The 21,017-nt window shown below is 37.7% G+C and overlaps 1 protein-coding gene across 1 annotated transcript in view; it reads left to right on the top strand.

Annotated features, from left to right (window-relative positions):
- The window catches only part of ATF6 (activating transcription factor 6), a 218,891-nt gene that overhangs the window by 33,160 nt on the left and 164,714 nt on the right, over positions 1–21,017 (top strand). The window contains exons 8-9 of the mRNA XM_032639744.1: positions 12,616–12,801; positions 13,732–13,823. Of these exons, the coding sequence (XP_032495635.1) occupies positions 12,616–12,801; positions 13,732–13,823 (278 nt within the window). The remainder of the gene's footprint in view (positions 1–12,615; positions 12,802–13,731; positions 13,824–21,017) is intronic.

The raw sequence follows: 21,017 nt of genomic DNA on the forward strand, positions 1-21,017 counted from the left end.
TCCTTGGCTAGCACATCAGGAAGTGAGCCAAGCCTTTTCAGTATGAGTTTTCTGGTAGAGGTTTTGACTTAATGTTTATTTCAAGTAAAGAAACATCAGTCTGTCCTATCTGCTGGCCAAGCCATTCAGGAACCCAGAGTAAATCTGTTCCAGAAGGAGCTGCAGAAAACTTTGATCTGCTCATGTGTATAGTCTTCTGTGACCTCAATAGTGCATGTGTTTGTTAGACTCAAGTCCTGTTAAATTAGGATAAATTTGAGTTAGTATAAATTTCTGGTTTAAAATGGCCAAAATGAAAAAGTTTTCAAGTGTTTTTTTTTGTTTTTAAACCAAAGGTCTGGTGAAAAAGTTGTAATTCAGCACCAAAAAAAAAAAAAAAGTGCATCAGTCTTTTGTGGCTTTGTATTGCTGACATGGCTTCTTTTTTTCTACCTTTTTTGTTCTTTTGTTTGGCTAGTTTCACTCTCTAGAGGCCTGCTACTGCCATAAAGTAGCGTTTTTAGCATACCATATTCTGCAAACTACATTAAGTGCCACATTTTCTGTTATGAAACAGTTTGCCTGGTTCAAATTATAATCTCACTCTTTCTGCCTTTTGCTGGTAAATCTGTTCTGTTTAACTCTTGGAAACCTCATCTAAGTTTTCAAGAAATATGGTTGGTTTTTGGCTGTGATCCTGATGGAAAAAATGAACATGGTCTCTTATTTCAGTGTAGACATTCTCTTAAGCAGTTTCTTAGTAAATGGTAATCTTGGAACTACAAAGATGCCTTCATGGGAAAGCATGCTTATCTTTCTTTAAAGTGCTATTGAATGTGACCAAACATCAAACCAAGGGCTTGGAAACAGCAGTCTGTTTAAATCTGCATTTAGTACTTCCGCCTACCCGTTATAATTCCATAAAGTTCATGAGACATTACGGCCCTGGTTTTAAGGCTGTGGAGCTACATTGTTCTGGTGATTGGGACAACAGAGCAGGAAAAAAAAAGTGGTGAAATTCTATTCTACATGTTCCATAGTGGGTCAACGTGGAGCAAAAACCCTTAATAGAAATCAGTTGGTGGGAACAATGGAAAGAAAATGATCAGGAACTAGGTCAGAACTAGAAATAACATCAGATAGGAGGCTGATGAAGGGGTACAGGCTATACTGACAGGAGGCCCAGGTCTTCCTCTCAGCCCATTCACTCTGTTGAGCATCTTCCAGACCCTTTATTACTTTGGACCCTCTGTCTAATTCTTTACTTAGTGACCTGACCTCTTCCATCCCAGTCCCTATCCTTTGGAAGTCCCTGCCCTGGGTCACTAGAACCATCATGAGAAGGTAGTTGCTGGGGGGATCCCTTTCCACTGTCCTTCAAATATTTGAATGGTGTGAAGGGGATTCCCCTAGCATACATACCAAATTAAAACTTTGTATTTGTTTCCTATGGAGACAGTGTTACACAGTTAAGTTCAAGATTTCAGGTATTGTTAGTATTGTCACCACTGAGGTGATGTGATACTGGCCCAGATGGGTGCTGTGCACACAGTATTCCTTTACAGCAGTGGAGGAATGCTGAACTTGGGAATTGACTACCTTTTTTTTTTTAAATGTTGAGCCTTCTTTTAATTAATTTATTTTTATTTTTGACTGTGTTGGGTCTTCGTTTCTGTGCGAGGCCTTTCTCTAGTTGTGGCAAGCGGGGGTCACTCTTCATCGCGGTGTGCGGGCCTCTCACTGTCGCGGCCTCTCTTGTTGCGGAGCACAGGCTCCAGACGTGCAGGCTCAGTAGTTGTGGCTCACGGGCCTAGTCGCTCCACGGCATGTGGGATCCTCCCAGACCAGGGCTCGAACCCGCGTCCCCTGCATTAGCAGGCAGATTCTCAACCACTGCGCCACCAGGGAAGCCCAAGGGAATTGACTACCTTTACAGCAAGGAGTAAGCAAGCCTCTTAATTGTCCCGAGGAAGATGTTACCTTATCTCTCAAGGTTTCAACCCTGAGAAATGGCCTAGGTAAAGAGTGGTCAGGGCCTTGTATTCTTGTTGTACCCAGGAGGACATGTAGTAGCATGACTCACAGGGGAGCACCTAAAGGAGTATCTTCCAAGAAAAATATGAGTCTAAAATAATCTGTTTACAATGCAAAGCAGTGCAGAGAAACTCTTAGAAAAATGGAGAGTGCCTATGTTCTATTTCAGAAAAAAAAAAAAAGTGTAACTTTTACTGACACTTAAGCCGCTTATTTTATCTGTAACACCCAAGAAGAGATACTCTGCTGGGTCAAGGTGTGAGCTAAATATCCTTAAATTGTGTGGGTACCTCAGATCTAAGAAGGTGAATAATGAGTAGATACTTTTTAGTAACTAAAGTCTTTAACAGAAACATCGAGATCATGATATTTCTTCAGGCTATAAGGTAGAGGAATCCATCAGAACAAATTCAACGGGAAGATTTGGAGATCCGAAAAGCTATCCACATTCTAGTAAAAAAAAATCACTTCTGTGTTGACTACTTTTTGGCTTTGCTGCTACCAGGGACTCTGCAAATAAAAGAAAAACATGCTTTGTTAAAATATTTGCAGTTCCTTTTTAGATGGAGATTTGGGGCTTCTAAAAATTTATCTTGAATAAAGACGTTGGCAAGTAATCTCATTTGTGTTTACAGTATCTTTGGAATGGGAAGTGAACAGAAGGTTTCTTCTTTTTTTCCCTGATGTGTTGCATTAGGTTAGATTTATGTCGTGGCGACTTTAACATTCTTTATTCTGTATTTTTCAGTGTAGCATCTTGATAAGGTTAATAAATAATTATTTTTAGAGGGGTGCTGATTTATATCAATAAATAATTAAATACTTCTTTCCTTTCTCTGATTTCCCTTCCTGTAACCTGTCCCTGGAGACTCATTCTTAAGGAGACAGTCCTCCCGTGCCCTAGATGCTTTCTAGCCATTTTGTTCCCCTGCTCGGAAGCAGTCACTGTTACTAGTATTTTATGCATTCTTCCTGAGACAGTTCTTTAATATATAAGTATTTGTCTTTTTCCCTATTTACCTATTTTATGGAAATGGTAACATACTATAAATATAAACACTGTCCTGTACCTTGCTTTTCTCACTTAATACATCTTAGAGATTTTTTCCACATCAGTACATAAAAAGTTTTCCTATTTTTTTAATAGATGCATGGTAGTCTTACTTCACAGGGTGCCATACTCATTTAAGAGTTTTGCAGGTTTTTTCTTTGTAAACATTCCTCCACTGAATAACTTGTTACTTATTTCATTTTGTTCATGTGCAAGTATACCTGTAGGGGAAATTCCTGTAATTGGAATTGGAGAGTCAGAAGGTCGGTAGTTTTTCACCTTAGGGGTAAACTGTTCTTCTACACAGTTGTAGTTTGTTCTTCCACTTTAAGCGTATGAGAGTGACAGTCACAGGGTTTCTTAATGGAGCCCATAGATAGGTTTCAGTGTTTACATAAACATGTTCCCTTTTCTTGGCCTCACTCATTCCTTGCATAATTATCTGTAACACTTTATGTGCCTGTACATTTGTCTGGAAAGAGAGTCCATAGCTTCCTAATGGCCTTTTGAGGTGAATGAAAGTCCTTGGTTGTTTGGTTTTCTAATAGCTTAATTGAGCTAACATTCATACACCATAGAGTTTGCCCTTTTAAAATGTACTATTTAATGGTTGCTTAGTATATTCCCAGAGTTGTGCTACTATCACTGCTGTCTAATTCCGGAATATTTCATCACCCTAGAAAGAAACTCCATTCCCATTAGCAGTCATTCCTCATCCCCCAACCTCCACAGCCCTTGGCAACTACTTACTGATCTGCTCTCTGTGTGGAGTTGTCTATTCTGGACATTTCATCTCAGTGGAATTATACATGATGTAGCTGTTGTGTATGACATCTTTCAGTTACCATAATATTTTTCAAGGGACGTTCATGTTGTGACATGTATCTTACTCCTTTTTATGGCCAAATAATATTCCATTGTTCCGATATACCACATTTGGATTATCCATTCATCAGTTGATGGACATTTGGATGGTCTCCACTTTTTGGCTGTTATGAATAATGCTGCTTTGAGCATTCATGTACAAGTTTTCATAGTCTTTTTTTTTTTTTTTTTTTTTTTTTTGCGGTATGTGGGCCTCTCACTGTTGCGGCCTCTCCCATTGCGGAGCACAGGGTCCGGACGTGCAGGCTCAGTGGCCATGGCTCACAGGCCCAGCCGCTCCGCGGCATGTGGGATCTTCCCGGACCGGGGCACGAACCCATGTCCCCTGCATCGACAGGCGGACTCCCACCCACTGCGCCACCAGGGAAGCCCTTCATAGTCTTTTAAAAACAATTTTTAGTATATAAAGTGTTTACAAAAAAGAAAAATGCAAGTAAATCCAGCAATCAAATGGACAAAATAAGTGAATAGATAATTTACAAGGGAGAATGGCAAATTATTTCAATGAAAGGATCAATAGCTATATAGTCTTAGAAGGTATATGTTCTCCAGAACGTTACTGCTTTACAAATATGTGAAAGAATATTAATTGTTAACAGAAAAGGACTTTTGACTGGTTAAAAGTGGTTAACAAATGGTACTCAAAGATTAAACCTGTTATGGTTAAAATTTTCTGTGGCTCTTATCCCCCTGCCCCTTGATTATGAGTTCTAAAGGAAAGTTTCATTTTTTGTTTCCTGTAACTCCTTAGCGTTATGTGTGCACTGCAGCCGTTTGTGTGTGTGTGTGTGTGTGTGTACATGTGTATTAGACTTTGTATATGGTAATAATTTCAAATTTTAAAATGTTGCAAAAAGTAGTGCAGAGAACATCCACGTGCCTTTACCTGGGTTCACCTATTGTTAACATTTTACCACATTTGCTTTATTAGTTCATGTTATCTATCTGCCTGTCTGTCTATCCATCTATCAATACATACATACTCAGATTTTTTCCTGAACTATTTTAGAGGAACTTACATGCCTCATAGTCCTTTACCCCTAGGTATTTCAGTGTGTATTTCCTCAGGATAGGGATATTCTCTTACATACCTGCAGTACAGACCCATAAATTTATGTTTGTAAAATACTTTATTCAAATGTCAATGTTACAGTTTTATCAATTCAGTTTTTTTCTCTCCAATACAGGATCCAGTTTAGGGTCAGATATTGCATATAGATGTCATGTCTCTTTAGCTTCTTTTAATCTGGAACATTTCCACAGCCTTTGTCTTTTTTTTTTTTTTTTTTTTTGCGGTACGCGGGCCTCTCACTGTTGTGGCCTCTCCCGTTGCGGAGCACAGGCTGCGGATGCGCAGGCTTAGCGGCCGTGGCTTACGGGCCCAGACGCTCCGCGGCATGTGGGATCTTCCCGGACCGGGGCACGAACCCATGTCCCCTGCATCGGCAGGCGGACTCTCAACCACTGCGCCACCAGGGAAGCCCCAGCCTTTGTCTTTTTGACACCTTTGAGAAATTCATCTCTTTTCTAATATAGTTTTTTTTAAAAATTAATAAGTTAATTTGACTGCATGGGGTCTTTGTTGCTGTGTGCGGGCTTTCTCTAGTTGCGGCGAATGGGGGCTACTCTTTGTTGTGGTGCGCGGGCTTCTCATTGCCGTGGCTTCTCTTGTTGTGGAGCAAGGGCTCTAGAGCGCAGGCTCAGTAGTTGTGGCGCACAGGCTTAGTTGTTCTGCGGCATGTGGGATTTTCCCGGACCAGGGCTCGAACCTGTGACCCCTGCATTGGCAGGCGGATTCTTAACCACTGCAGCACCAGGGAAGCCCCTCTAATATAGTTTTGATAAGTACTTCACATTTATTTTTGCATAGTTCTATTTGATTCTCACAGAATCCTTGTAAAGTAGGCTTTATTCCCATTTTACCATTGAATGAATCAATTGGTTAAATATTTCAGCCAAGGCCATATTACTTCGATGGCTAATATTGATAAAGTGGTATGTGCCAGACACTTTCTAAGTGCATAAAACCTCCTGTTGGCCTTTTGAGGTGAATGAAAGTCCTGATAAATACAGAATAAGGAGCAGTCTGAGCGATCTTGGGAGGAGATTAGATTTTTATTCTTAGGCTCTGTTTTTCTGCTCTTGTAGGAATTAAGTGAGATTTCCATATTTTGTCTGTTTTTGTTTTAGTCTGATATTTAAAATTTGAAATGTGTAAAAATAGGAGATGGAATGAGGACAGATATTTTCAATATTACTTTAGTTGTGCAGTTTATCGGAGCAGCTGTGAGGCACATTGTCGTTGGAATTAAGAATTTTTGCCTCCTCACCCAGTTTATTCATAGCTGCAGGATGTTTCTTTTTACTGACACTTATGTGTATGGTACATTACAGTTTGCAGAGAACCTTCATGTCCATTACTCATTTGATCCTCACCTCAATCATATGACCTGCGATAATGGGGTTAGGATTCAAGCCTAGGCCTTCTCTGAGTCCAGTCCTGTTGTCATTACTCTGTGCTGCATTAATGGGGCTTTACTTTCAAGGCAGCCCTGATGCAGTGCAAACTTCAAATTACCTACGTCTTGAAACTTGCTGCTCCCTCTTCTCTCCCTCTGCAAATGTATTCTCTTAATTAAAAAAAACATTCAAGCAGATGGTTTTACCTCTTGAGAGACAAAGCATAAAGATTGACCTTATTTGAACAATCTGGTATCAAATAAAACAGCAAAGTTAATATCATCCATATTTTATGATACAGTAGTCATTATTGTGCTACATGGTAATTAAGCACACATGTTTAACATCAGTGGTAGAACCATTTTGTTTTTGGATTGCACGAGACCTTTAGAGGATTAAAGCGGTGGCTTTAAACTTTTTGTCCACAATCCACAGTAAGAAACGTATTTTACATTTCTCTTGACATACACAGTCTAATGAAACAAGAGATAAGCTCTTACTAACTCCCTCTTTTTATTAATGTTTAAATAGACTCTGGGAGAAGAAATGATTTTTCTAAGATCTTCCAATTAATTTATTGCAGTGCTGGGACAAGAATTAAGAACTTCTGACTTCTGGGATTTCCCTGGTGGTCCAGCAGTTAAGAATCTGTGCTCCCAACGCAGGGGGCCCAGGTTCAATCCCTGGTTAGGAAACTAGATTCCACATGCCACAAGTAAAGATCCCGTATGCCACAACTAAGACCTGGTACAGCCAAATAAATAAATATTTTTTTAAAAAAGGTCCACATCCGAAGTGAGAGAGGAGCATTGACATATATACACTACCAAATGTAAAATAGATAGCTAGTGGGAAGCAGCTGCATAACACAGGGAGATCAGCTCAGTGCTTTGTGACTACCTAGAGGGGTGGGATAGGGAGGATGGGAGGGAGGTGCAAGAGGGAGGGGATATGGGGATATATGTATATATATAGCTGATTCAATTTGTTATACAGCAGAAAGTAACACAACATTGTAAAGCAATTATACTCCAATAAAGATGTTTAAAAAAAAAAAGGTCCTCATCAAAAAAAAAAATCATAAAAAAACCCTCCCGACTTCCAGTGTTGTCATTTTTTTAAAAAATTTATTTATTTTGTTTTATTTATTTTTGGCTGTGTTGGGTCTTCGTTGCTGTGCATGGGCTTTCTCTAGTTGTGGTGAGTGGGGGCTACTCTTCATTGCAGTGCACAGGCGTCTCATTGCAGTGCACAGGCGTCTCATTGCAGTGGCTTCTCTTGTTGTGGAGCATGGGCTATAGGCAAGCAGGCTTCAGTAGTAGTGGCTCGTGGGCTCAGTAGTAGTGGCTCGTGGACTCAGTAGTAGTGGCTCGTGGGCTCAGTAGTTGTGGCTCGCAGGCTCTAGAGCGCAGGCTCAGTAGTTGTGGCACACGGGCTTAGTTGCTCCGAGGCATGTGGGATCTTCCCGGACCAGGGCTTGCATTGGCAGGCGGATTCTCAACCACTGGACCCCCAGGGAAGCACCCAGTGTTGTCATTTAATGACTAAATTACTATTACTCTTATATAGTTACACCAAGTACTTCTAGGGACATATGAAGCAGACGAGTATTAACTGAAGGCACAGGAAACTGCTCTGAGGATCTTTGAAGATCCTGTGCACAGGACTAAGATTCCTGCATTCTTCAGGAGGCTCTGCCCATAGTGTGGCTTTCCTGAGGGCATCTGGTGGATACTCTTGTCTTTGCCTCTCTACCAGTTCTTTCTTTTCACTCAGAAGATGGGATTGGATAGGGCAACTTGGACCTACAATCTAGTAGGGATTTTGTGTGTTATCCTTTCTCACTCTGGAAATCTGGGTGAAAATTATCTACTTGACTCTGCCAATTTAATGGCTCCTGTTACCAGTAATGAAGAGTCTTTATTTAACTTTTAATGAGTAGGAACTAGTTACACCACACACACACACACACAGCTTAATAGAGAGTAAAATAAAATTTTGGTTTTCTGTCATAAGATTTGAGAAGAGTAGATGTAGTATAAGTAAAAATTTTGGTTTTCTGTTTAAAATAATTTTATGAGAACAAAAGGAGTGTACTTAAGATTCTTAAGAGAAATCAAATTAAAATATTTAATTTATTTGAATATTTAAAATAAGGTTGCCATAAATTAAATTTGCCATTGATTTTTGCTGTACATCTTTTTTAGGATGTATTTATAATAAGCATATTTACTATGATATACAATAATATAATAATTATGTAAATTAAAAGAAGTATTTGAGAAAATTTACTCCTTTGCCTTTTAAATCAATTTCAAATAAAGTTAATTTTTTTTTTTTTTTTTTTTGCGGTATGCGGGCCTCTCACTGCTGTGGCCTCTCCCGTTGCGGAGCACAGGCTCCGGACGCGCAGGCTCAGCGGCCATGGCTCACGGGCCCAGCCGCTCTGTGGCATGTGGGATCTTCCCGGACTGGGGCACGACCCCATGTCCCCTGCATTGGCAGGTGGACTCTCAACCACTGCGCCACCAGGGAAGCCCCTTTTTTTTTTATTTAATTGAAAAAAATTTTGTTTGACATGATGAAGAGGTTAATCAGTGACAGTTTCTGCTTCATACGTCAGTTGAGAGGGAAAGATTCAGCAAAATGAGAATTAGAACTGACAGATGTGCAGTAAGCCAGTGATTGATTCAGCTGTATGTTATCAGTACTTGATCTCTCTTGAGCTTGTGTGTGATGTTAGAATGTATTTCTTAGCAGTATATATTTTATTTTAATATCTTTAATTTATAGCCATTCAGGACTTTGAAGCTCATTTCTTAGCAACATCACAGAATCAAGGGTCTAAACAGCCTTATTTTATTTGTAAGAAGAACATAATATCTTATAGTGTTTATTAGTCAGTAACTTAAAATTTAAAAACATAATGGAAAGAGACTTAGAGTTTTGACTCTTAAGTTGATCCAGCCTTCAAAAAGTACTTGTCCATTTGTGAAAGTTCTCCTTTTATGAGATTCTTTATTACAGTCAAATAAATGTTTGTTTAATAGTGAAACACCATATTTTATAGTGCAGTGTCACTAAAGGGAGAATATTTTGCTGCCGTGGAGTTTTTTCTTTTTCCTTTTTCCAAGGCACAATGCTTGGTGGAAGAGTTGTCTGAAGGCAGGATGACCAGAAGCAGTGACTGGCTAGCTGTTCACTCATTTTAGTCATGTTGAATCTTCTCATATGCCCATAAGGGAGATGCGTCAATTGATTAATGGGCCAGAGTACTGATTTTATGTTTGCAGACTGCTAATAAAGGAGAATAAGCTTTCTATTCAAGCAGTTCCGTAAGCCTTCAATTTCAAACAGGCGCATAATTAAAGTAATCATACAGCTCACTGAGTTTAGAGTTCCATACTGTGATGCAAGACTTCCTGTTTGGTGTTTAAAAGCAGTGTGGAGCTGTTGTATCAGAAGCACTGGGCTTGGAATCAACTGTCCTAAGTTCTAGCCTTGGCTCTTCTACTCTCTAACAGTATCAAATGATAAGGCTTATTTTAAAGAATCTTGAAAACTGTAAAAATTTCAACAAGAAGAGATTAATTAAATGTATTATGGAACATCAAGATAATTGAAATACTATGCTGCTATTCTCATGGCATTTCAGAGATGATCATGATACACTGTATGTTAAAAAATCAGTTTACAGAACAGTTATTACAGTGTAATCCTTTTCTTCTTATAAAATGTCATTCCCCATCAAAAAGCCAAACAGTATGTGTGTGTTTAATATGAAAATTATGGGTTTTTTGCCTAGAATATACAGAATAATTTAAATATTATTTATTTAGATAGCTGAAGATATAGCTTGCTGAAATGTAAAGTTGGAACTCTGGTGATTCCTGTGGATTTTATATATTTTTACTGTATTTATCCTTTGTATTTATTGGTAATATTGAGTATTTACCACATTTTCAGAGCTATTGTATCTTTTCCTGTGGGAAGAAATGAATATTTGGCCACAGGTGGTTTTCATTTTTTTAGTATGAGGCATGTACACTGACAGCCTTTGAAACTTTATGCTGTATAAAATGCAGGTGCTTTTATTGTTTACAGAAATCCCTAATCCTTGTTTGAAATTTATTAAATGGTGTGCCATCTGTAAGCCTTCCCAAATTCCATACATTAATTAGCCTTTAAAGTAAGGTTACCATTTATCTCACTTTCAGTATAAACTCTTCCATCTGGGAACCTTCTCTTTTATGTGTTTGTTCAGCGTTCTGTGTACTTAAGCACTCTAGTATTAAGTATTAATTATGGATACTGGCATTCCAAGTAACAATGAAGATCACTGAGAGTAACAGTAGTTTGAACAAAGTGGCTTTGTCCAGAGAATAGTTTGAAATTGATGAATAATCAGTCCATCGTGGCTTTGCCACCTCTGTGTGTGTGTGTGTGTGCACATGTGTGTGTGTGTGTGTGTGTGTGTGTGTGTTTAGCATTATTGAAGAGTGGGATAGTTATTCCACAGGGAAACTTTATAAATTTGGTAGATGGTTATATAAGTCAGCATTCTTGTGAAGTTTCAGTTAAAAAAGAAAAAAAAAAAAGGAAAAAATACTCCTCTTGACATCTCATATAATGTTTCTTTTCCTTGTGGATTCTGATTGCTTGGCTGGCTTTGGTATACCTCTGTTTCTAGCAAATGCAGTATGGGGTGGGAATTGTGTTGTTATTTCAAAAGAAATCAGTATTATTTAATTGTATTTACCAATCTGAGTAAGCGTTATTAAACACCCACAGTAAAATGTTTATTTTTTTAAAGTCCTTTACAAAACAGAGAACTCAGTAATTCAGTCATCTGTATTCTTACAGTAATAAATTTAATATTATTTGGTGCTTTTTATGGACTTTTGCTACCTCACCATCTCTCCCAAATAAATTAGACTAAAATTAAAACAAATAGGTTCCACACCTTAGTTCAGAAAATATGACAAAAATAATTTTGCTCAGTAAGTTTTGATTATGGTAGCTATTGTGGGTCATATTACATAGTTTTGGTTTCCAGGATATAAAATCTAGGTGGAGAGAGAGTCAACATTTTTGAGACAGTTGAGACCATTAGAGTGTTCAGGTGTATCTTCCAAATTATATGGGCATAAGAAATTCAGATAATATAAAAACTCCGAGTGGTTTATCATAGTTAGAGTTTGGACGGTCCTTAATATTAGCTTAGTAGAGGAGACAGCATTCCAAATTGGAACAAACAGTATGAATAAAGGAACGAGTTAGGTGTGTATGAAGATCATACACACCTTAAATGTTAAGATTGGAGGGTGTGGTGTGAATAGTTGTGGGGATAGAGAAGTAGGGGGTGGTCACATTATGGAAGATCTTGAAAGCAAAGGTGGGTGGCTAGAATGCACGACTAGCTTGCTTTTGCAATGGAATAGCAAGATTAAAATGTTTTTAGGGGAAGGAAGTTACCTTAGAAATGGTAGACAGAAGGAGCCTGAAGCCAATTAAAGTAGTTAGGAGGCTATTGTAGTAGTCTAGAGATGAGTTAATGAGTGCCTGCATTAGGAGAATGGCAGTGGAAATAGAAAGGAGTGACAGAGACACTTTCACTGGAAGAAACTTGGTCATCAGTATATCCTCAATACATATTTAGTGAGTAAGTGGGAGGTTGAGAGAGGGAGTAAATTTAGACAGTGAAAGAAAAATAGGTTACTGGTCACATCTTCCATTATATCCTGAGAGATACCACTGATGTAAAATGAATAGATTTTTTAAAAAATAGAGGGAGATAATGAGTTCAGTTTGCACATAGTGAATTTCAAGTGACGGTAACTCTACAAGTAGAAGTGGCCTTATAGGTAATTGGATATATAGTTCTGAAAAACAGTCAATTAATTCAGGGCCTGCGATATAGATTAAAGGTGTCTGTATATATACATACATATATACGTAGTGTTTCTAAAGGGAAAATTGGAAGATCAATAAATAAGCCTTAGAAAACACCAGAAGAAAACGTTTAACAGGTTTTAGAAGGCCTTATTTAATCATTTGATTTCAATTTACTTTGAGTAATATTTTTTAAAACAACCAGTAACCTGTGTTTTGAACAGTTTGTTAAAAGATAATTGTAAAAATCAGTATATTCTTAACTGATCTGATCCTAAAATTCAAATATTTTGATTCACTGTAACTTTTCCTAGATTGCTGTGCTAAGGAGACAGCAACGTATGATAAAAAATCGAGAGTCAGCTTGTCAGTCCCGCAAGAAGAAGAAAGAATACATGCTAGGGTTAGAGGCAAGGTTAAAGGCTGCCCTCCTGGAGAATGAGAAGCTGAAGAAAGAGAACGGATCCCTGAAGCGGCAGCTGGATGAAGTTGTATCAGAGGTGAGTGATGGTTGTGATACAGCCAGGATAATGGGTTAAAGTGTTCTTTTTTTCTGATAAATCAATTGGAAATTTTACATTTTAAATTGAATTGTGTAAAATAATAGTACTAGGAAAAGGCAGGCACGATAAACCCCAAAACATTTGTAGTAAGCATAAAGTATTGGAAAGAGGAGGTTTTGAATTGTACCTCACAAGCTGTATATAAAAGTTGTCTTCTTTTCCTGGGTTTCTCCTCACTTATTGCCATAGCACTCTCTTGTGTTTTTTTTGACTAAATGAATCACATTGAGGCTCCTAAATAGTCCCACTAGGTCTTCCCTTTTAAAAAAGAAAACAATACAAAATAAAAACTTGTTAATGTTTTCTTGGTCTACATGACCACTATTATGTTTTCTATTTTGTTGCCATGCTGGTCCCAGCAAGGTTAATCTTCTCCTCAGTTCTGTTGATGAAATCTGCTGCTTTCAGGATTTCCTACTGCAGTGCTGTCCTGAACCAAATTGATGCCTCTGGCTACTGAGTGGGGCTTCTTATATTGCTCTTTCTATCTTTCCTTGAGCATATGGGAATATTCCATTATGTTACTGAAAACAATGATTTAATAGGGAGAGACAAACCACAGAAGTATCTTAGGATTCTTTGAAGATCCATAAAATTATAAAAATTGTTGAATTCTTTCCTTTTGGGTGAGGATGCCTCTGCCACAGGGTGGCTGCTATGTTTCTTCTCTCCTGCTACTCTCCTTTTCTCTCTCTCTGGAAGGTTCTGCTCTAGTCTTTTGGAAAGTACTATTTCCTCACATTTGCGTTTTGTTTTTTTGTTTAAGTATTCACATAACTGGTGAAGAGGAGAGGTGTTGTTTTAGATGTTGCTTTTTGTGAGATTGATGTGTAGTTCAATTGTATTTAATATGGTCCTTTTCTTTAGAACCAGAGGCTTAAAGTTCCCAGTCCGAAGCGAAGAGCTATCTGTGTGATGATAGTTTTGGCATTTGTAATACTGAACTATGGACCCATGAGGTAAGTGTGTAGATATTTATTTTGGATACTAATGCTAAAAATTTAAATTCTTGTTATTTATTATTCTAGCTCTAGTCATAAGCTAGGGAAAAATGGATTTGTTTTGTTCTTCACCTAGGTCTGGCAGAAAGTTCATGTTTTTTAATGAAGAAAGCCTTAAGTTATTCAACAGATCACTGATGAAGCAGAATAATGAACTGATTAGAATCATGGGCATTGAAATTAGACTGCCTGAGTTCAAATCCTATCTCCTCCACTTAGTAACTTTGTTGTCTTAGGCAAGTTACTTAATCTCTCTATGCCTCAGTTACTTACTTTTAAAATGTGTTTATAAGAATAATATTACCTACCTCAGTACTATGATACTTGAGTATCAGAGATTATAAGGCACTTGGGTGGCTTCCTCCCTAGCTATAAAATAAATAGGTAGAGCAATAATTCTCAGTTTCTTCTTTAGTAGATTTGGAATGTGAATCAGTATAAATATTTTAAGGATGTAGCTGAACTTGGTTCAGGTTTTCAGCTAAATCACAGCTAAGAAATGCTGCTTTTGTGTTGGAGTCATAGAATACTAGAATTCAAAGGGATCTTAGAAATCATCTTTTTCAGACTCCCACTAACCATGGCACACTCAACACATGATCAAAATCAGCATCCTAGGTGTTGGGGAGTCAAGAGTAGTTAGACAGGGGCCGTGCCTTTAAAGATGTCGTGATCCAGCTGGAGGAGAGACATGTAAAAGGATGACTACAGGATAATGTGATGCATGTCATAACATCAGTATGAACAAAGTACTAAAAGAATATAAATGAGAATATGGATTCCTTGAGGAGAAGGTTCATGTCATATTAATAGATGCTCAAAACATTTTTTTGTTGAATGACAGAATGGTAAGGGACATCCCATAGAGGAAGCTGAATCTTAAAGTGTGATGACAGTCTGCCAGGTGGAAAGTATGGGAAAGGTATGCCAAGCAGAGGGAGCAGCATGATAAAAGGCACAATTATGAAATGGCCTGACATTTTCAGAAAAAAAAATGAAAAATTCAGTGCATTTTTATATATGTGGGAGTGTGTATGAGGAAATATGGCTAGCAGTATAAGTGGGGGCCAGATAATGAAGGGCCTTGTATGTTGCTATATACAGCGCTACTGTAAACCAGACATTCCTGAGTTTTTAGGCAGAGGGTAACGTAATCAGTTTTGTATCTTAGGAAGATGACTCTGAGGGTGGTATTGAGAATGGATTGGATGGAGGAGAAACTATTGGCAGAGACAGCATTAGGAGGCTGTTGGTGTATTTAAGGTAATAGATGAGAGCCTGAACTTAGACTATGGTGATGGAAAGGATGGACTGTCTCAGGGTACATCTCTGAGATAGACTCTGTGGGATTTGATGACGAATACAGTGTGGAACATGAGGAAGAAAAGAGAGAAATTAAACATAATTCCAAAATTTCTATCTTGAAGGACTGAATGGTGATGCTGTAATAGGAGGTAGCCAACATAGAAAGATGAATAGTTTTATGATGGAAGACAATGGTTTTTATTAGTAGTATGGGAAATTTGAGATAGTGACTAGATATTGGGAATTACCATGATAGATAGGTAGATAGACAAACAGAGATGTTAGTGGAATAGCTGAGATTATCCAAGGAGAAAAATAGAGGAAGAAGAGTAATAAGAATCTGAGGGAATCAGCATGAGCAGTAGATCGACTCAGGAAAAGAAACTTAGAGTGAATAGGGTTAGGGACAGAATGAGAAGAGAATGGTTTTCTGAAGCTAAGGATGAAAAGTGTTTTAAGAGGGCCTTGAGCAGTGATATCACATGCTGAGGGCTTGAGAGAGGCAGAGAGCTGAGACAGGAACATTGAATTTGGTAATTAGCAGGTCAGTAGTAATCTTGGAAAGCAGATTTATAAGGGAGAGGAGCGAAATCTATATTAAAATTAGTTGAGAACTGAAATAAGTTGAATTAATCTTTTATTAATAAAACTTTAAAGATTTTCAGACAGAGAAATTAGAGAAAAATAGTATAATGAAGCCCCTTTTTCACATGTTTGATGGGCAAACTAGGTCACTCCCATTTTATTCCTATGTAGTTGGTTTCTAAAAAATTAAATATAGATCTCGTATTGGACTTTTGTTATTGTTTGGTGTTAGCACAATTCCCCAGAGCATTTGATACCTCATCATGGAGCCCCAGAGACCTATCTACTTTTTAATTATTCACTAAGGCAACTCAGTGAAAAGAAGGCATAATTCTGAGTTGACTTATTTTTGAAAGTCCACACTATATTAGACAAGTTACATAAAATATGCTGAAGAGATACCTGGAGTAAGCCTTTGAATTATTAAAAAATTATTTTACTACTTTATTCATTATTTACGCTTGACATTTTACCCATATTTTTCATATTAAAATTATTTTGTCATTTTAATTTTTGTATTTGAGGACTGGGACTTCTTTATTCATGAAGATCTATCTCTTGATTAATAAAGGAGAAAAGAAACATGCTAATCAAAACTTTGTCATCCTGACTTAGGAACTTGAAAATAATTAAATTCCTTGAATAAAGTGAATCAGATTACTGTGGAGTGAATACAGAGTCACTAACAGCTCTCAAAATGAAGCGTTTTATACTGGGACCCTCAGTACCAGAGGGGGCTTCATGGGTGTAGGCCATTTGTTAGAACTTCTCCAGCTACACTCATTTCTTCCTTTCAAAGTCTCTTTTATATAATGACTTTTTCCACTGACTTTCCTCTGTGACTTTTGCCACAGCCATTGAGGATAACAGAGCCATAGGTTTCAATTATTATCTTATATTTAAATACCAGTTTTTAAAGGTGACCATTAGTAGTTATACCCTGAAGATTCTTTTATCATTACAGAGGCTGCTACTTTTCCTTCTCCTTTTGAATGCTCTTTGGACTACCTGGAACCCCAGGGCTCTACACTTTGAGAACTGCTGCCATAATTAATTTAACCATTTTCCCATTAATGGGCATTTAAATTATTTCCATACACACACACACACACACACGGTATTGTTTACATACGTGGAGTCTGTATTGTGTGTGTGTGTGTAGAGAGAGAGAGTAGCAGACTGGAGTTAGAAGGCATGAATATCTGAAAGTGTAATAGATTCTGCCAAATTGCCTTCCAAAAAGACTGTCCCAGTTTACACTCCCACCAGCAGGTGAAAGGAAGGTCCATTTCTCTACACCTTTCCTAACATGGATATTGTAAGTGTTTTTTAATATTTACCTATCTTCTGGATCAAAAATGTTATCTTAACATTTTTGCAGCCACAGTGGCCTCCTTGCTCTTCCTCAAACACACTAATGATGTTCCTGCTTCAGTTTCTTCACATTTATTATTCCTACTGCCTGGAATGCTCTTCCTCCAGTGGCCTTCCTTCAAGTGTTAGCTCAAATGCCACCTCAATGAGACTGTCCTGGACTGCCTTCTCTAAATTGCCACCCCTGCTCCTGCCACCACACTTCCTATTCTCTTTTTTCTTTTACTTTTCTCCATAGTACCTCTTGTCTTCTAGTATACTGTATAATTTACTTATTTATTTTCTTTATTTCCTTGCAGATATTTTCATGTTTTTTGTTTTACAGTGCTTAGAACAGAGCCTGGCACATAGTGGTCTCTCAATAAATATTTTTGGTATGAATGAATATGTTCCCCCTACCCTCACCCCCCATTAGTAGTAAGTTATTTTTTGATAAGTCTTTAGCTAGTTGTATTTCTCTTTTAAAAGGATTACTTGTAATCTTGACCAAAAAATCTTTTCTTTTGGTATGAGTTGCTGTTAACCTACTTGCATGTATTAAATATGTATCTAGTGTTTATTGACAAGTAACCTGCTTGGTATACTCTGCATATATTTACTAATTCCTATTTTTGTACGTTTATGTACACCATTCCTAAACTGAAAGAACTTCCTTCTGTCTTTCAACTTATGTTTTAGTCTCTCCCCACTGACATTCTTGATATTGTTTTATTCAAGTGCTTCTCACCAGTTATCAATTTGTTACATTTTCTTCCACTTGTTGAAGTTGTGCTTTGTGCTGTTACTGTTTCTTATGCATATTTTGTCACAGGTGTAAAGTCTTAGATCATGTTGTCTAGTTCTTTAATTTTGTCCTGTAGAGACAAGACAGTGTTCATCCCAGAGGAGATACACAGTTATGTGTGTTCATTTGCTATTTCTCAAAAGCTGTGTGCTTTTAGTTCCTCGTTTCTTATCTAGGCTATATGAGGTACTTATTATTTATTCAGTCAGACATACAGCAAATATTTTTAGAGGACTATTGTTTGCTAGGTACTGAGCAAGGAGCCAGGAATGCAAACATGAATAAAAGTCTAGTAAGAGAAGCACATATGTAAACAACTGTAGTATGAAAAAGAATTATGTAGATGTTGTATAAAGGTAGGGGCATATTCTTTTTTTTTTAATATATATATATTTTAAAATATTTATTTATTTATTTGGTTGCACTGGGTCTTAGTTGCAGCAGGCGGGCTCTGTAGTTGCGGCTCGCGGGCTCCTTCGTTGCGTTATGCATGTGGAATCTAGTTCCCTGGCCAGGGATCAAACCCAGACCCACTGCATTGGGAACGCAGAGTCTTACCCACTGCACCACCAGGGAATTCCCAATAGGGGCATATTGTTGAAGGAACATCAGTGACTCTGATGATGGTAGTCACAGAGGCTTTATGGAGTAGCATTTGATGAACGAATAAAGAGAATGTAATTATGCTTCAGGAAATGAGGGTGGTATTGGGGACGTCTTGCTGTGAAAGCCCTCATAAGTCAACAGAGATTTGAAAAATAAGACAGGCACAAAAAATTTTTAATGAATTAATGATCTTCACTGATGGCTGAGGTGATGGGTGTATCATGGGTTGGGTCTTATTTCCATGAGCAAGTAGAATGATCCATTATGGATGGAGGAGATAATAGTCTCAATTTATTAATAAAGGTTTGTGTTTAAAAAAATTAGATGGACAGTACAAAAAGGAGAATTAAGAACGGGAGAAAGTTTAAATACTTGAAAATACTGAGCAACAACCTAAGGAAATCTATGTCTGTCTCTGTGTGAAGGCTTTAGGAACAGAAAGCCAAGAAGTAGTGGGAATATTAGGAACTGTTCAGATTTTGAAAACATGTTAAAAGGCTTAGATTGAAGAAAAGCAACAAAGAGAAGAGCTAGAAGGAATGAAGAAGTATCAAAATGTCTTAACAAGTTGGAATATCTCCAGATACCAAGAAGGAAATAGGAAAGAAACTGGCTATGAAACTCATAAAAAGCAGGAACTATTTCTTCTGGAGAAAATTTGGCACAGTGAAATATCAAAGCTCAGAGAGCAACAATGTTTGAAAGACTGAAATCTACCCCTGAACCAAATGTTGGGAATGGAGATGTTGTATCATGTATATTATTCAGAAGCATTTCTTAATTGACCTCATTGTTTGCAGTCTTTTCACTGCAAAACCAATGATCTCCTCAGACCTGGGAATCTGCCAGAGGAGCGGGAAATCCCCAGTTGAACCTTATTAGTACCACCTGGAAGATATTTAGTGAACAACTTCCACATTCGTGGCCTTGAATATCTATAAAGCAAGCATTATGTTTTCATTGGTGCAGAAACTGCATAGGCTTTTAAATAATAGATTGTGAGTTCTAACTCAGCTTTTCTCAGGTACTACAAAACTAAGCCTGGCCAGACAAATAGACATTTTAATCAGAGATTTCGAAAGCATTTTAAATTTAGGAGCCTAAAGTCTTTCAGAAGAGATCACATTACCATAGTAGTGTTGTTAATGTTGTTTCAGATGTTCAATGTAGAATTGAACTTTTATGCCTTACTGGTATGGGTCCAAGTGAGAAAACATATAACACACATTTGCCAAATATAGGTATGCCTTAAGAAACATTTCCTGAAGGCACTTGGTGATGAAATGTAAATACATCTTACATCTAAAGTAAGAGAGTTTTGTCAAAGTAATGTGTAGCAAAACTGACTAGTTTGGAGAGTTTGGGGTTACTGAATAGTCATCACACAGAAAAAGAAAATAAACTAAGTAGACTTAAAAGGGTTAATTTTTCTGACCTTATTGATATTGTGTGGATGGTAAAGAAGGCATCTAGCTATTTTTGGCACAGGATTCAAAGAACTGGCCTACTCTGGGTGGTCTATAAAAATAGTAACTCTAGGCAGCAGGAAATGGCTAAACAGGACAAATGTGAATTGGTAGGAAACCCTCTTCTTACTTACTACTCATTGGGATTGATTCTATGATTATTAGTCATATTTTATAGTTGTAGAACCTGAAATTTAACCCAGATCTCTTTTTAAGAAATGACCATTGAAAACTCTGCCTTTTATAAAGCATTTTTTTTTCCTACCATTCTTCAAGAAACCTTAAGGACTTCTGTTTTTGGCAGTATGGTGGGCTAGAGGTACAGAGAAACTTTGCATTTTAGTACACCAGAAAATGCTGGATTAAAAAACAAATCAAAACTCTTTGATTTCATGGCTGAACTGAGGAAAAGGAAGCACTTCTCAGAGGCCAGAATATTAAGGTAACATAAATCCATAATGGTAAGCTAACATTGGAAGTGGTGCTTGTCCTAGCGTTACTTCCTCATCCTTTTGTCCTAGCACCTGGGAAGAGGAAAGAAAGCTCTGGATCCAAACAAGGTGAGAAGTCACAACTGAAGCCCTCCTACCCCCACCCAAGTAAAGCTGGAACTTCCAAAGAATGACATTCTTGGTTGCTAAAAGAGAAAAAAGTAGATTGCCATACCACATAGGGAGAGTGTTAGTAAGTACCTATCTTGGTATTGGCTTTGAGTAGAGTAGAAATAAAGAAAGAATTTTCTCTTTACCACAAGCCCTAACTCATGCAGTTTGAGCCTGAATTTACACTACTTGTGTGGCCCCAAAAGAAAGCCAAGACAAAAATTTAGTTTAAGCGGTCCTGTGTTGGTGGTACTGCTAGTCTCCTGGCAGAATCAAATGTAAATCCTTCTCAGAGAAAGGCACTTTAAACAGACATCTAAAAAATTGCCAAAGGTAGGGTTCCAACTGAACATGAATCCACATCCTCTCACCTCCCCCCAATTATTAAACACACCAGGAAACAGGCCACCATGAATAAGAGTTAGAGGAA

The sequence above is a fragment of the Phocoena sinus genome, chromosome 1 (assembly GCF_008692025.1).
Source record: "Phocoena sinus isolate mPhoSin1 chromosome 1, mPhoSin1.pri, whole genome shotgun sequence".
Taxonomy (NCBI): Eukaryota; Metazoa; Chordata; class Mammalia; order Artiodactyla; family Phocoenidae; genus Phocoena; species Phocoena sinus.